Here is a 13714-nt window from a genome sequence, read left to right as displayed (position 1 = left end):
TAACACACAAATGAACACATCATTAGCATGGCACCTGAATGTGTGGCTGGAGTAACAAAGACAAATATATCTTCTGTGAGGGGGTTAAAGTGCGGGATGAATTTCAGCCGGAACAGTCCGGTACGCTGCTGCGAGAACGACGTCGACACGTGACACCTCCATCTCCTATTATCTGATCATCTTTTATAAACTCATAGAAACCTGTTCACGTAGGTTCAATGGAATAGAGGGTATAATAAAGGCTTTTGCTATGGATTGGCGTATCTTATACTCGAATAATAGTGCCTTGTTACGCCTATAATCCCAACTCCAAGCCAGCCTTGCAGCGATAGAACCTGGCAAGAGCATTGCACAGATTGCACTGCACTGAGCTACAAGGGAATGAGTGGACGAATGCAAGTTTCATCACGGAGCCGCTCATTGCTCTCCGTCAGACGCTGGACTTCCCACCCACACACCCCACACCCTCGTGTGAAACGGTATATCTGATTAAGTAATGAACGAGTTAATAACTTAGTAGAGTAATTTTCTCCGCACGATTATCGGCGTGTTGGTTCTATGCTGTATCATGTTTGCTTCTCGTGCAGCTGCTTCCAATTATGGACTCTAGGTTTTGGCACAAACGATAGAGCTTTTTGTAAACATGAGAGCGATATGATACAACTCTCGTGCACTCTGCACTCATGTAATGGACACATGTCTCTGTCACACGTGTTTACCATGGCTCATAATTCATTTGAATGCTAAAATGTCAACTTAGAGGTGCACCCCTTCAATGTATTACTCACATCACAGCTGGTGAAAGGTCCTCCTCTAGAGAGAGAGGGCTCCAGAGAGCCCCATCTTGAGGATACTTTGGCATACTCTTCCAGCACTGGAACAGACGTGCTGCAAGAGGTGGGAATTTTTTTTAAAATAGGCGACGTTTCAGGCAATTAACCCTTGTTCTTTTTTTATTTACTATGAAGAAGAGGGTCATTGCCGAAAACGTCGCCAATTCTATATTTACTTTGAAGGCCACAGTGTTGGTGACGAAGGTGTTGAGTTTGTTGTTGCTTTGTGCGCCATTACAGCAGCATCACCAAATGAATTGTACAGAGGGGAATGTATGTTAACAATTCTGGATAATCGCATGATGAGACTGGTTGTAATCACCAGCGAAACGTCACGATGCTCGAATTGTAAATGTTGTGTTTACTCTCCAACACACCGGCGTGCTGAAGTAGTAACCAATTGGCACATTTAGTTTAGGTTTAACGACGCATTCATATTTACGCGGTCTAACCCACAACAAACCTGTATTATGGATGATATTGATCGCGAACGCCTCCTACTACTACGTGATCAACTGACCTGGCAGCATTGTGTGTCTCATGTTGGTACGCTCAGAGCTGAGCAACACAGTCAATGCATACTGTACGGCGTGCATATTGCAAGACCAATGCTGAGCGCAGTCAACGCGTGTGTGGCCCCATAAAGATTTTGAAAGTCATATTTGGCCCTAAGGAAAATGGTCCCGACCACCCCTGACATCAAGTATGCCATACCGTGTTATGCCGGGGATGTGTGTGTGTGGAATAACGTTAAGCCTATTTGGTAGGTCATATGATGTACCATACTGATTATATTTAATTGATTAAAAAACATTCCGATTAAGAAATTTGATCAGTATTGCCCGGTTATTCACTGGACAAAGTCCAGAATATCAACATCATATTGTCGTGAAGTTTAGTTCAACTTGAATCTTATATACGATAATTAGTTTTACGTAAGATGCGATGAGACATCTGGGCTCGGATTGTGGCTCTCTCGGGGAGGATGGTGTCTGTGTGTGTGTGTGTCACTGTGTGTGCCACTGTGTGTGTGTCCATCAAAAAAGTAACCTGCAGTGCCACACCTATTACCATCATTAGGGGAAAAAACGGTGATCCAATATCCGACCCCCACGAACAGGTTTGCAGATTTGCTGAGCATTTCTGTGAGGTCCTGGTGGAGGGAAAATCCCTTAGCCAGGAAAACATCGTGGCACAAAGTGGGGATGACCCTACTGAGGCTGCGGTGCCTCAAATATTGGAAGAAGTCACCCCCTGTGAGTGGCTAGGTGAGGTGCCATCTGTTGAGGAAGTACTGAAGGCGATCCGGAGTTTGAGACCAGGAAAGGCACCGGGCAGAGATGATCTCCCAAGCGAAATGCTGAGGGAGGGTGGCGTTTGTGCACAGACTGCCTTATATGACATCATAACAACAGTCTGGACCACTGGACGGGTTCCGCAGGATTGAAAGGATGCCCTGGTGGTCCCCCTCTTTAAGAAGGGCGACCGCACAGACTGTAACAACTACAGGGGCATCTCACTCCTCAGTGTGCTGGGAAAGATCCTGGCAAGGATTATTCAACATCGCCTTGCCAGGCACGCTGAGGAGAGGCTTGCGAAGCCCCAATGCGGTTTCAGGAAATGGCAGTCCTGCACGGATTCTATATTTTCTGTCCGTCTGCTACAGCAGAGGTGTAGGGAATTCCAGCAAGACCTACATCTCTGCTTTATTTACCTGGTCAAGGCCTATAATACCATCAGTAAGCCTGGGCTCTGGGTTGTTCTTCGTGCTTTTGGAGTCCCTGACCCTCTACTTACGATCATTAAGTACCTTCATGATGGTGAGTGGATCCGGGTAAAGCTACGTGGCCGGGAGTCAGAGCCATTCCCTGTACACATTGGGGTGCGACAGGGATGTACTCTGGCTCCCACATTATTTAACATCTATTTTGACCACGTAGTTCGTGAAGCCTTCAATAGCTGTACCGGGGGAATCGCCATTTGGTACAGATATAATGGGTAGCTGATCGATGCCCGGGTGCAGTCAAGGGATGGCTCCCTATTGCTCCACCACGTTATGTATGCTGATGATTTGGTAATAGCTGCTCATTCAGAGGAGGAGTTGGAGACGCTGCTGCTGAGACTGGAGTGTGCCACTAAGAGGTGGGGCCTTACCATCAGCCCCACCAAAACTAAGCACCTGCCTGGGTATTTTGTACCATCGGACACTCCACCCCCACAACTCCCAATCGGTGATAGGGAAGTCGTGGAGAGAGTGGAGAGTTTCCCATACCTGGGCAGTGTGCTTATGACCGGCTCCAGTTTAACAGCAGAGGTCTCACTCCGAATCAGTCGAGCGGCAATATATTTTCATCGGTTGCGTAACGCTGTGTGGAAGCTACCTGGTCTGTCGCTCCGCACTAAGCTTCCGGTCTTCTCGGCCACAGTCATTCCCTCCCTTCTCTACGCTTGTGAAACGTCAACCCCCCTAATGGAACATCTTCGCCAGTTAGAAAGATTTAGGATAGCCTGCCTACGATCCATTCTGGGTTTAACCGGCTGGATTGTGTGAGAAGCTCACAAATCATTGAAAGATCTGGGCAAGGTCCCATCGGTGAGCTGCTCCGGCAGGCAAGGCTGCGTTGGCTGGGTCATGTAGCCCGCGTGCCCAGCCACCGCATGCCGAAACAGCTTTTGTTCGGCCGGATCGAGGGGGGCTAAACGAGCGCGGCACGGGCTAGAGAAGAGATGGAGTGATGTGGTACAGGAGGACGTGGAGCTGAGTGGACTTGCCGATGACTGGTACCAGCGGTGTCAAGATCGACCTCTGTGGAGGAGGCTCGTGAAGGATCCTACTGGGCAGTTGGAGGCAGTCGCCCTCCAACAACAACGCAGGGTGGAGGAGCGACGCTCACAACAACGAGCGGAGCGCCGGGTGGCTAAAGCACAGCAGGTTCACACAGTAGGGAGCACAGGTGGTGCATCAGCCAGTCATCTCAGTCATCTCAGTCAGTCGACCCGTGGCACTTGGGTCTGCCCCGTGACCTCCTGCCAGCAGGCGTTCGACACTTCACGTGGCCTCAAGGTGCACATGGCCTGGCACAAGCGTCGTGGTGACGTCACCGCCACTTAGTGGCGAATGGCGGTTGTTGTTGTTTGTGTCGTGGGGAGCGGTGGTGTAGCGGTTAGCGCGCTGCGCTATGAACCTGGCGACCCGGGTTCGATTCCCGCTCACGGCCAACACCAGTGACGATTATCTGAACCGGTCCCGGGCCTCCCCTAGGTCGACTCAGCCGTAAATGAGTACCTGGTGCGGTGTGTAAACATCGCCACTAGAGATACAAAGGCGGCCGGGCGTGCTACTGGCCAACCATCCATCCATCCCGTAAGCCTTTCCGGCTTTCATAGGTTCTCGCTAACAGCACTTGCCCCAACAGTCTGTTAAAGGCTACACGGGGATCTTGGTCTACCGACCGGGGTCCTTTTAGCGCTGGGAGTTTTTGTTTTGTTTGTACGACTCCCAACTTTTGGACAACCTGTTGATCCCTTTGTCAAGTTGTCCAATCGCAACAAAACGTCTTCAATTTTGATTTAAAACTTTCGTGACTGCAGGGATTCATATTCTTGGTTCTTTCGGTAAAGTCACGTAGAAGGGAAACAATAAAATAATAAAAATATAAAACAATAAAAAATATGTTTTATTATTTTATTGTTTCCCTTCTACGTGACTTTACCGAAAGAACCAAGAATATAAAACGTCTTCACTAAAGTCTCTTTTACACTGGCTCATCTTCACGGAGCGTCAGTGCCGCACTTGTCACGGACGCACAGTCTCAGCCGAACGGCGTTTAGAGTCGATGGAAACTTACGAAGACGACCACCGACACTTCTGAGCGCTGAGCGGCACGGAGGGGGTAGGGGTGGTTGAAGAGGGTGGCGGGGGAAGAGTGCCGGAGGGGGGGTGGGGCTGAAGGGGAGAGGGGATGAGGGCTGTGGGGAAGGTGCTGGATTGGAGGATGGGCCATTGCACTTGTCACAACTACAGGGGGTGCGTGTATGCCAAGTGTGTGTTGTGCCGTGCGTGTGTGGCCTGTGTGTCTGTGTGTGGGGGTGTGTGTGGGGGTGTGTGTGGGGGTGTGGGGTGTGTGTGTGGGGGGGGGGGTGTGGGGTGTGTGTGGGGGGTGTGGGGGTGTGTGTGTGCGCGTGTGGGGTGTGCGTGTGGGGTGTGCGTGTGGGGTGTGTGTGTGGCCCGTGTGGGGGGTGTTTGTGGGTGTGTGGGTGTGGGGTGTGTGTGGGGGTGTGTGTGTGGGTGTGCGTGTGGGGTGGGCGTGTGGGGTGTGCATGTGGGATGTGTGTGTGGGGTGTGTGTGTGGCCCGTGTGTGTGTATGGGGAGTGGTAGTGTCGCGGTTAGCGCGTTGCGCTGCGCCCCTCGCGCGCCGGGTTCGATTCCCACTCACGGCCAACACTAGTGACGATTATCCGAACCGGTCCTGTACCTATTCTAGGTCGACTCAGCCTCAAATGAGTACCTGGTGCAGTATGTAAACATCACAATTGGGGAGACGAAGACGGCCGGGCGTGATGGTGGCTACCCACCCCCTCGTGTGCCGTGCCGGCCTTCGTAGGTGCTCGCTCACAGCAGCACGTGCTCCTCCAGTCTAAAGCCACGCAGGGACACATTTTGATGTTTGTTGTATCGCAGTTGTCGGCAACCTACCAACTCCGGAGCCGCGTGCGGCTCTTTGCAAGCTGCTTCGTGACGTAATGTCTATGTATTCATTGCTGCTCTTGAAATTTAGTATTTTGGACCTAATTCGAAAAAAATGGCTCTTCTTGTTAATTCGGTTGCCGATCCCTGGTCTGTGTGAACATGTAAAGTTTGTCCAATGCTGTATGACTATGCAATTTGTTTTCATATTATATACTTGTGGAATACGATTTTCACCGGTTTGCTATTCGTCTCCATTCCTCACCAGCCGACTGAAAACTTCAACCAGTCGTCCACTATCTCATTTACTAACTAAAAAGCGCATACCATGTCAATGCGACTATTTCTAGACAGGACATGAATGTACATCTGGCAAGGACCACCCTGAAGTATGGATTGACAAAGGGCTGAAAACAAACCTACGTACTGTATATAAAATTGTTATTCGTGTGAGATTGTTCAACGGTTGCAGAATGTCTCATCTGGATGCCCTGCTCGCTTTGTCGTAACAAAAACATTGGTGCACATCAACAATTGTGAGTTACGTGGTTGTGCTATGGCAATAGCGGCCTCCATCTCACTCCTTGCATGGCATCTGCATGGGGAGCGGGTGGGGGGTTATTTGCCCGTCTAAATATAGGAAAGTTCCACCCTCGTGCCAGCGATTTCCCGGCGCTCTTCCGTGTAAGAGAATGAGTAGGCAAAAAAATCGCGTTGGCGAATATAGGAATTTGGCGGGCCACAATGGAGGTTTAAGAAAACCTTCAGCACGTGCGACTATTCGAGGGAGAATTGTCTTCCGGAAGTTAATTTACATCCAAAGTGCATTGACACCGGGACACAATGGTACACTCTTTGTGGATGACCCAAGAACGTTTAACCTCAAAGTTAGAGTGCATAGCAGGACGTAGAAACGAACTGCCAACTCCATACAGAGTGGCTCAATGGAAAGTGTTCGTGACCATTAGTCGGCTTTAAAATGATGGAAAACTAGTCAAAGGTCGCTTTTCCTACGCTTGAATTGATAATGAACTTATTTCGCACCGTACGTAGTATTGGGTAAATGCTCATTTCCAAATGGTGAGCCAGCCAGTGATGGGAACGTCTAATTTCTATAGCAGGAATCAGTTTTTCCAAAGGATAACCACCACTGTCTTTTCACGGCGACTCTCATTTTATTGTCCACAGGAATGATGAGTTAAGTTGACCCCTGTAAACAGGCCACAGCATCACCCCGCCCAGACAATATACTTGGTACTTGCAACAAAAGCACAATATCCAGTTCTGCAAGTCTCTCGTTTACTTTATTGCGTTTTAATAAATATCCTTACAAAGTGTTGAAGCGCTTTGAAAGCGTGTAGAACTAATCGTCACACAGTCACGTTCGGAATGAATAAAACCATGTTAAACACAAGCGCTAGGAGCTGGGTCAAACCCAATCAATGTGTTACACGTGCCAAATAAAATGGAAAAAAATAACTTACATAAAAGCCTCACCAAATTACATTTGCATATTTATACTATAGGCTTTGGTTTCAGGATACGTTTAAGACATTTTAACACTTTGTACACCAGTTCTAACACGCAATACTAGTTTTTTTCAAAAGAAGTCTAAAAGCTATGGTAATACTGACTTGTTTTAGTCAAGAGCTATTTAGTTTAATTTACAAAATAAGGCTTTATCAGTGTACAAAAAGACTTTCCCCAAGCTCAAAAGATTTCAAGTTTCAAACTTAAAAAAAATCACTTCTGTGACTTTTTTTTCTGACTAAATTCCACTTTCAGATAGACGTCACAAACTCAAGATTGGACAAGCAAAAAACATATTTGGTCTTTTTGTTAACAGTCCAGCATGATTTATGCCTACAAAAGCGATATTCCGTCGACACCAAATCTGTTTGGGCGAAAGGTGTGCGCGCTAGTTTTAACTTAAAATAGGAAGAAGGGTTAGAGTCGCCCACTTCGCTTCAAACTCTGGTCGAAGTTTGTAGAGAGAACGTCTTGACGAAGGCATCGGGAAATATGGGCGAATGGTGTATTTTTTTTTTACCAGTACGACCACGACGTGAAGTTTATTTTCTTCTCGTTTGCCCCCTCTTTTTGTAAAATATAAAGTGAAACGACGCACGCGAAAGATGTCATGGACGAGATGCGAGTGCCGGGCAGGCTGTTTTGGGCGTCACGAAAACTGACGCAAGTACAAACAAAATAGTAGCCATGACAAACGCAAACAAAAAACACACACACTCATACATTCTGTTACACGTTAGAGGGGAGAAAAAATGGTAACATTTACAAAGGTTTACCGTGGCCGAGTGATGTCCAAGAGCGGCCACATCAATCCACGACCGCACTTTTGAACACAGACACATTCGACACTTTACGCACTTTGTATGGTATTAGATACAGTATATACTGTATACAGTACTGTATTATCACTGCAGTCTGGGCCAGAGGGATCAGTTATGCAGTACATGGTAAGTCGTTTAACTGATGACGTGAATACTCGCAGCGCTTTATTAGCCAAGGTGCTGTTTAAAGACACGCCATATACTGTACACGGCACAAAGGTGACGGTGAGTGCCTATGCTCTCGCCAAGCCAGCTGTTGGAACTTCCACATTCCTATGGCGAGGGCCAGTTCATTTTAATGGATGACAAAAGTTTGGAGAGAGCCCCGATAGAAATTTCAACTGAACTTCCCTACTGAGGTTTAACTCAGATACAGTACTGTATATACTATATAGTACATATATAGTACATAGGACTATCAATGTAGTACACGTAACGAGCATGTATAAAGTTATGTTACACGTTCGCAGTGCTACACAACACAGTAAAACCCACGATCAGGCCCATTGCTTTAAGACATCCCATTTCGACCTCGCCGAAAGCAGTGCGTAAAAGTTAAAAAGGCAAACGCTTCTCCCTCCTAACAAAAAACATCGCAAGGCGTTCCATTCTCCACTCGTAGCGCCGAGGCAGTGGTGGAAAGTCCACGGTCCTATGGCAGGGGCGAGTCTCTCCATAGTTCAAGAAGCACTGCCGACTTCGCACAAACTCACTCGGTTGTTAACACCGGAGATGAGCCGGGCTGAGTACGTACACCACAAACAGTGCATCAGTGGGCAGTAACAGCATCGTGCTCGACGCGTCTTCTGCAGGCGTGCGGGACACACACAGTCAGTCCACCGGCGTGTCCGTCACGACTGGCGAGGCGCAGCAGCTCGCCACGCCAATACTTGGCGCGCGGTTTAGCGGACACACGGCACTCTGAGATGGCTTCAAGTAGTCCACCACGGCTCCCGTGATGATTCAGCTGCTGCTGCTGTGTCAGCAACTCTGACACGCGCGCACACACGCACGTGTGTGTGCGCGCGTGTGTGCGCGTGTCCTCACCAACGTGAGGACCCCCCACCCCTCCCATCTCTTGCTGGTCCGTCCGTCAAGAGCCCGTCCCGTTGCGTGGTGGGGCACGCAAAGATCGTCGGCAGCCAAGTCACAAACGAGCTCAGAATCCGTGCTGCATCTGCTGCGTGAGCATGAGCTGGCAGCCGCCGTGCACGTGCTTCATCACCTTCTGCTTGAGCCGCGCCACCTGCTCCCTCAGGGCGCCCGCCGACGCCGCCAGCTCGGCGTTCTGCGTCTTGAGGCCCTTGACGCGATCCTCGAGGCGCGCGATGCGCTCCAGCTTGCGCTTGCGGCACTTGGAGGCTGCGATGCGGTTGCGCAGCCGCTTGCGCTCCGCCTTGATGCGCTCCTGCGACTCCATGTCGATGGGCGACAGCGGAGGCGACGCGCTCGCCGTGCCCACGGAGCTGCCGCCGCCGCCACCGCCGCCGATGGCCAAGCAGCTGCTGCTGCCAAGTTCAGGCACCGTCTGCGGCTCTTCTTTGAGAGCCTGCAGGCGTGGGTGCTGTTGCTGCTGCTGTTGCTGCTGCTGCAGAGACAGCCGAGGTTGGTAGCCTGAGGGTGGACCACCGGGGTACGTGGCCGGCGGCTGCACGCCACCACCGATGGCCGGGCCTCCCCCTCCTCCTCCACCGCCACCACCTCCCTGCTGATGCTGGTGGTGGTGGTGATGATGGTGGTGCTGGTGGTAGCTGGTCAGGTTCGTGTAGACGGGCGCCTCCATGCCAAAGTTTGCGGCCATGGCCCCGATTTGGAGCGCCGTGGCGGGGCTCAGCGGGGTGCCGGCACCGGCCACGGCGGCCGCGGCGGCGGCGGCAGCGGCGGCCGCGACCGTGACGGAGGCGGCGGTCGCTCCCGTCCCAGCTCCGCTCGAGGGGATGCCCTGCAGCTGGTTCTGCTTGTGCAGCTCCTCCAGAGCCTTCACGAAGCCGTCGGCGAAGCCCTCCTGCTCGTCCGTCACGTTGCGCGGACACAGGAACTGCGTGGGCGTCGGCGTGGTGGTCACCAGGCCGTTGCTCGAGTGGATGATGAGCCTCTCCAACTCGGGCGAGGCGAGTTTCAAGAGGCCTCCGGCTCCTCCGCTGCTGGATGACGCCGCCGCCGCAGCCGCCGCAGCAGCGGCCGCCGCAGTCTCCCCGCCGCTGCCCGGGGCTCGCAGGTGAGGCTTGAGGGCCCTGGCCGGGTCCGAGAGGTTAAGGGAGAGGCTCTTTTTCATTGCGTTCGCCGAGCGGTAGCCATAGGAGAAGGTCGACGGTGACGTCGACGACGACGAGGAGGAGGATGATGATGAGGAGGACGAGAAGGAGGAGTGCAGGGAGCGGGTGGAGTCGGCGTGAGGGGCCACCACGTTCAGAGCGTCGTCGTGGTAGAAGGTCGCTTCCATCCTGGAGTTCATGCACTGGGGGAGGTGGGGTGGTGACACCGCCACCCGCTGCTCCCCGCGCGGTTCTGGACGACACAGGTGGTGGAAGACGCCGGTCGCGGGAAACTCCTCTGCTCCGTTCCCTCCTCGGCTTCTCGGGTATAAGTTGAAGTCAAGTCCCCGGTGTTGAAGACGACACGTTCAAGTTTGGGGCAGGGGGGGGGTTAGGGTTGCTCGATAGACTGCGACTGGCTCTAAGTAGTAAGAGCGCGACGAGGAGTGTGTCGAACCTAAACCGAAGTCGCTGGTGGTTTGCGAGGAACACGCAACTCGAGTACGTGTCCTCTCCTCACGCACTCCGACACTGACGTCAGCCAAAAGTTGGAATTATAACAAAAAAACGAAACTCGGGCCTGTCTCTTCGACTTACACTTAACGAAACTGACAAAAGTTAACTTTTTTTTTACTCCGTCACACAAACTCCTTCCTTCCCCTCCCTACACCAAAAGTCAACTACACCAAACAAGTTAACCAGTTAACGCGTGAGCAGTTAGTCTCAAAAGGCTTTCACGTCCCGTACGCATAAGCACCACGGGCGTCTCCCGCCGAGTGAGTGGCGCGGGGGGGCCCCGCCACCCCCTTTTATAAGCGCGCTCGCGCGGCCCCCGAATAGCCATGACGTAATGCCGAGGATCCCCCATTGGTCGCCCATGACGTAATGAGCGAGCATCCCCATTGGTCCGCCTCGCGGTCGCCATGGCATCCCGTGCGCGGGCCCGTCACGCCCCAAACAGCGCGGTGCACGCTGGGATGACGTAACCGCGTTGGCGGGTTGTTGTTTTTACTCCCCACCACCGCCCCCCACACTCACCCCGCCCCTCTCCACCCCACACTCACCCCGCCCCTCGCTAACCCCGCCCCTCTGCACCCCCCCCACACTCGCCCCCCCCCCCGCGCTGACGTCAGTTTCCGGTTAAAGGCGTGGAGGCTCCTGCGGGCTCTCTCTCAGCGCGCTGATTTCTTAGCGTTAATTAACGCGGCCAGAACCTCTTTCTGTTGTTATTTTTTAAATCTATTGCCGGGTTATGAGACGCGCGACGGAAAGTAAGACGGCACCCCGAACTCGTGTCGAAGTTATACGATTCTAGCCGAGTAGAAGCCCCCCCCCTCCCATCACGTTTCAATATAGGGAATAAGTCCATAAAATACTGGGGGGTTTTTGGGGTTAGATCGCGTCAATATAAATGTGTCGTTAAACCCGCCACCACCCGACACGGCCAATTAGTAAGGTTTGTCACGTAAACAGAACATGGCAATTCGTTACGCGTACAGCACACCGCTGTGTTGGAGAGTAAATCCACATTACAATCCGAGTACGACGTTTCGTCGTGAATTTCAACTAGCTTCATCAGGCGACAGCCTGATTTGTGGAGGGAAGAAGTGTGAGTCTTATAATCAGAGGTGTGCAACGATGAATCGCCGTAGCCTTGGGGAGACCCAACGAAGTGTTCACGTGGTGACCCCTACAGCAGAGAGGGGTGGTGCAGTGGAGAGTTCGCTGGACTCTGATGAGACCTCTTTACGGATTAATTATTCCAGACCTGCCCCGACTGGAGCTTTATAGCTCATCGGATTCCTACAGTATTTAATAAATATTGATTCTGAAAAAGAGCTTTGTAGCTCATCGGATTCCTCCAGTATTCAAACAAATATTTTTGATTCTGAAAAAGAGCTTTATAGCTCATCGGATTCCTCCAGTATTCAAATATTCTTGATTCTGAAAAAGAGCTTTATAGCTCATCGGATTCCTCCAGTATTCAAATAAATATTCTTGATTCTGCAAAAGAGCTTTGTAGCTCATCGGATTCCTCCAGTATTCAAATAAATATTCTTGATTCTGAAAAAGAGCTGTATAGCTCATCGGATTCCTCCAGTATTCAAATATTCTTGATTCTGAAAAAGAGCTTTATAGCTCATCGGATTCCTCCAGTATTCAAATAAATATTCTTAATTCTGAAAAAGAGCTTTGTAGCTCATCGGATTCCTCCAGTATTCAAATAAATATTCTTGATTCTGAAAAAGAGCTTTGTAGCTCATCGGATTCCTCCAGTATTCAAATATTCTTGATTCTGAAAAAGAGCTTTATAGCTCATCGGATTCTTCCAGTATTTAATAAATATTCTTGATTCTGAAAAATAGCTTTTTAGCTCATCGGATTCATCTAGTATTCAAATAAATATTCTTTATTCTGAGAAAGAGCGTCTTAACTCATCGGATTCCTTTAGTATTTCAATAAATATTCTTGATTCTGAAAAAAGCTTTATAGCTCATTGGATTCCTCTAGTATTTAAATAAATATTCTTGAATTTCGATTTAAAGCTTTCGTGACTGCAAGGATTCATCTTCTTTGGTTCTTTCGGTAAAGTCACGTAGAATGAGAATAAAATAATAAAATAAAACAATAACATTCTCACGACGTTTCTGAGGCAACACAAGCTTCCGTCTTCAGGTGGAACAGTCACAGCAGAATTTCTGTGTCAAGTGCGTGCCTCCGTGACTTTAGAAAAAAAGTATGAATCCTTGCAGTCACGAAAGCTTCAAATCTAGAATTACATACTGTATATTATTCAGTAGTAGTATATATCAATATATTAAATTTCGATTTAAAGCTTTCGTGACTGCAAGGATTCATCTTCTTTAGTTCTTTCGGTAAAGTCACGTAGAACGAAACGTCGTGAGAATTTTATTGTTTTATTTTATTGTTTTATTCTCATTCTACGTGACTTTACCGAAAGAACCAAAGAAGATGCATCCTTGCAGTCACGAAAGCTTTAAATCGAAATTTAATATATTGTTATATACTACTACTGAATAATGTACAGTATGTAATTCTAGATTTGAAGCTTTCGTGACTGCAAGGATTAATCTTTTTTGGTTCTTTCGGTAACGTCACGTAGAACGAAACGTCGTGAGAATTTTATTGTTTTATTTTATTATTTTATTCTCATTCTACATGATTTTACCGAAAGAACCAAAGAAGATACGTATTCTTGATTATGAAAAAGAGCTTTGTAGCTCATCGGATTCATCTAGTATTCAAATAAATATTCTTTATTCTGAGAAAGAGCGTCTTAACTCATCGGATTCCTTTAGTATTTCAATAAATATTCTTGATTCTGAAAAAAAAACTTTATAGCTCATCGGATTCCTCTAGTATTTAAATATTCTTTATTCTGAAAAATAGCTTCTTAGCTCAGTGGGCTTTACTCGGGGAAATACACTTCTGATTTTGATTCTGAATTTTGCAATAATCTGTTCAATGCTACTCATAAACCATACATTTGTAGCCATGGACGTGGGAAAATTATTTAGATAGTCCATAATAGAGATCGTCCATATTGTGTCATTCTATACACTGTA

At 49.1% G+C, this 13714-nt stretch overlaps 1 protein-coding gene across 1 annotated transcript; it reads right to left on the bottom strand.

Annotated features, from left to right (window-relative positions):
• Window positions 1-6676: 6676 nt before the first annotated feature.
• Window positions 6677-10918, bottom strand: LOC116948823 (transcription factor Jun-like). Its single transcript, XM_032965946.2, has one exon. The coding sequence runs from the start codon at window positions 10325-10327 to the stop codon at window positions 9032-9034; it is 1296 nt and encodes a 431-aa protein (XP_032821837.2). The 5' UTR covers window positions 10328-10918; the 3' UTR covers window positions 6677-9031.
• Window positions 10919-13714: the final 2796 nt, after the last annotated feature.

Source organism: Petromyzon marinus, chromosome 35 (assembly GCF_048934315.1).
Source record: "Petromyzon marinus isolate PM22_M1 ecotype Great Lakes invasive population chromosome 35, UKy_Petmar_22M1.pri1.0, whole genome shotgun sequence".
NCBI classification, from domain to species: domain Eukaryota; kingdom Metazoa; phylum Chordata; class Hyperoartia; order Petromyzontiformes; family Petromyzontidae; genus Petromyzon; species Petromyzon marinus.
Note: the sequence above shows the minus strand (reverse complement) of the source record. Positions and strands in the feature narration are given on the sequence as shown.

Bases quoted from the DNA above. Each gene is read 5' to 3' on its own strand.
- LOC116948823 (XM_032965946.2), bottom strand. From the start codon at position 10,327: ATGAACTCCAGGATGGAAGCGACCTTCTACCACGACGACGCTCTGAAC.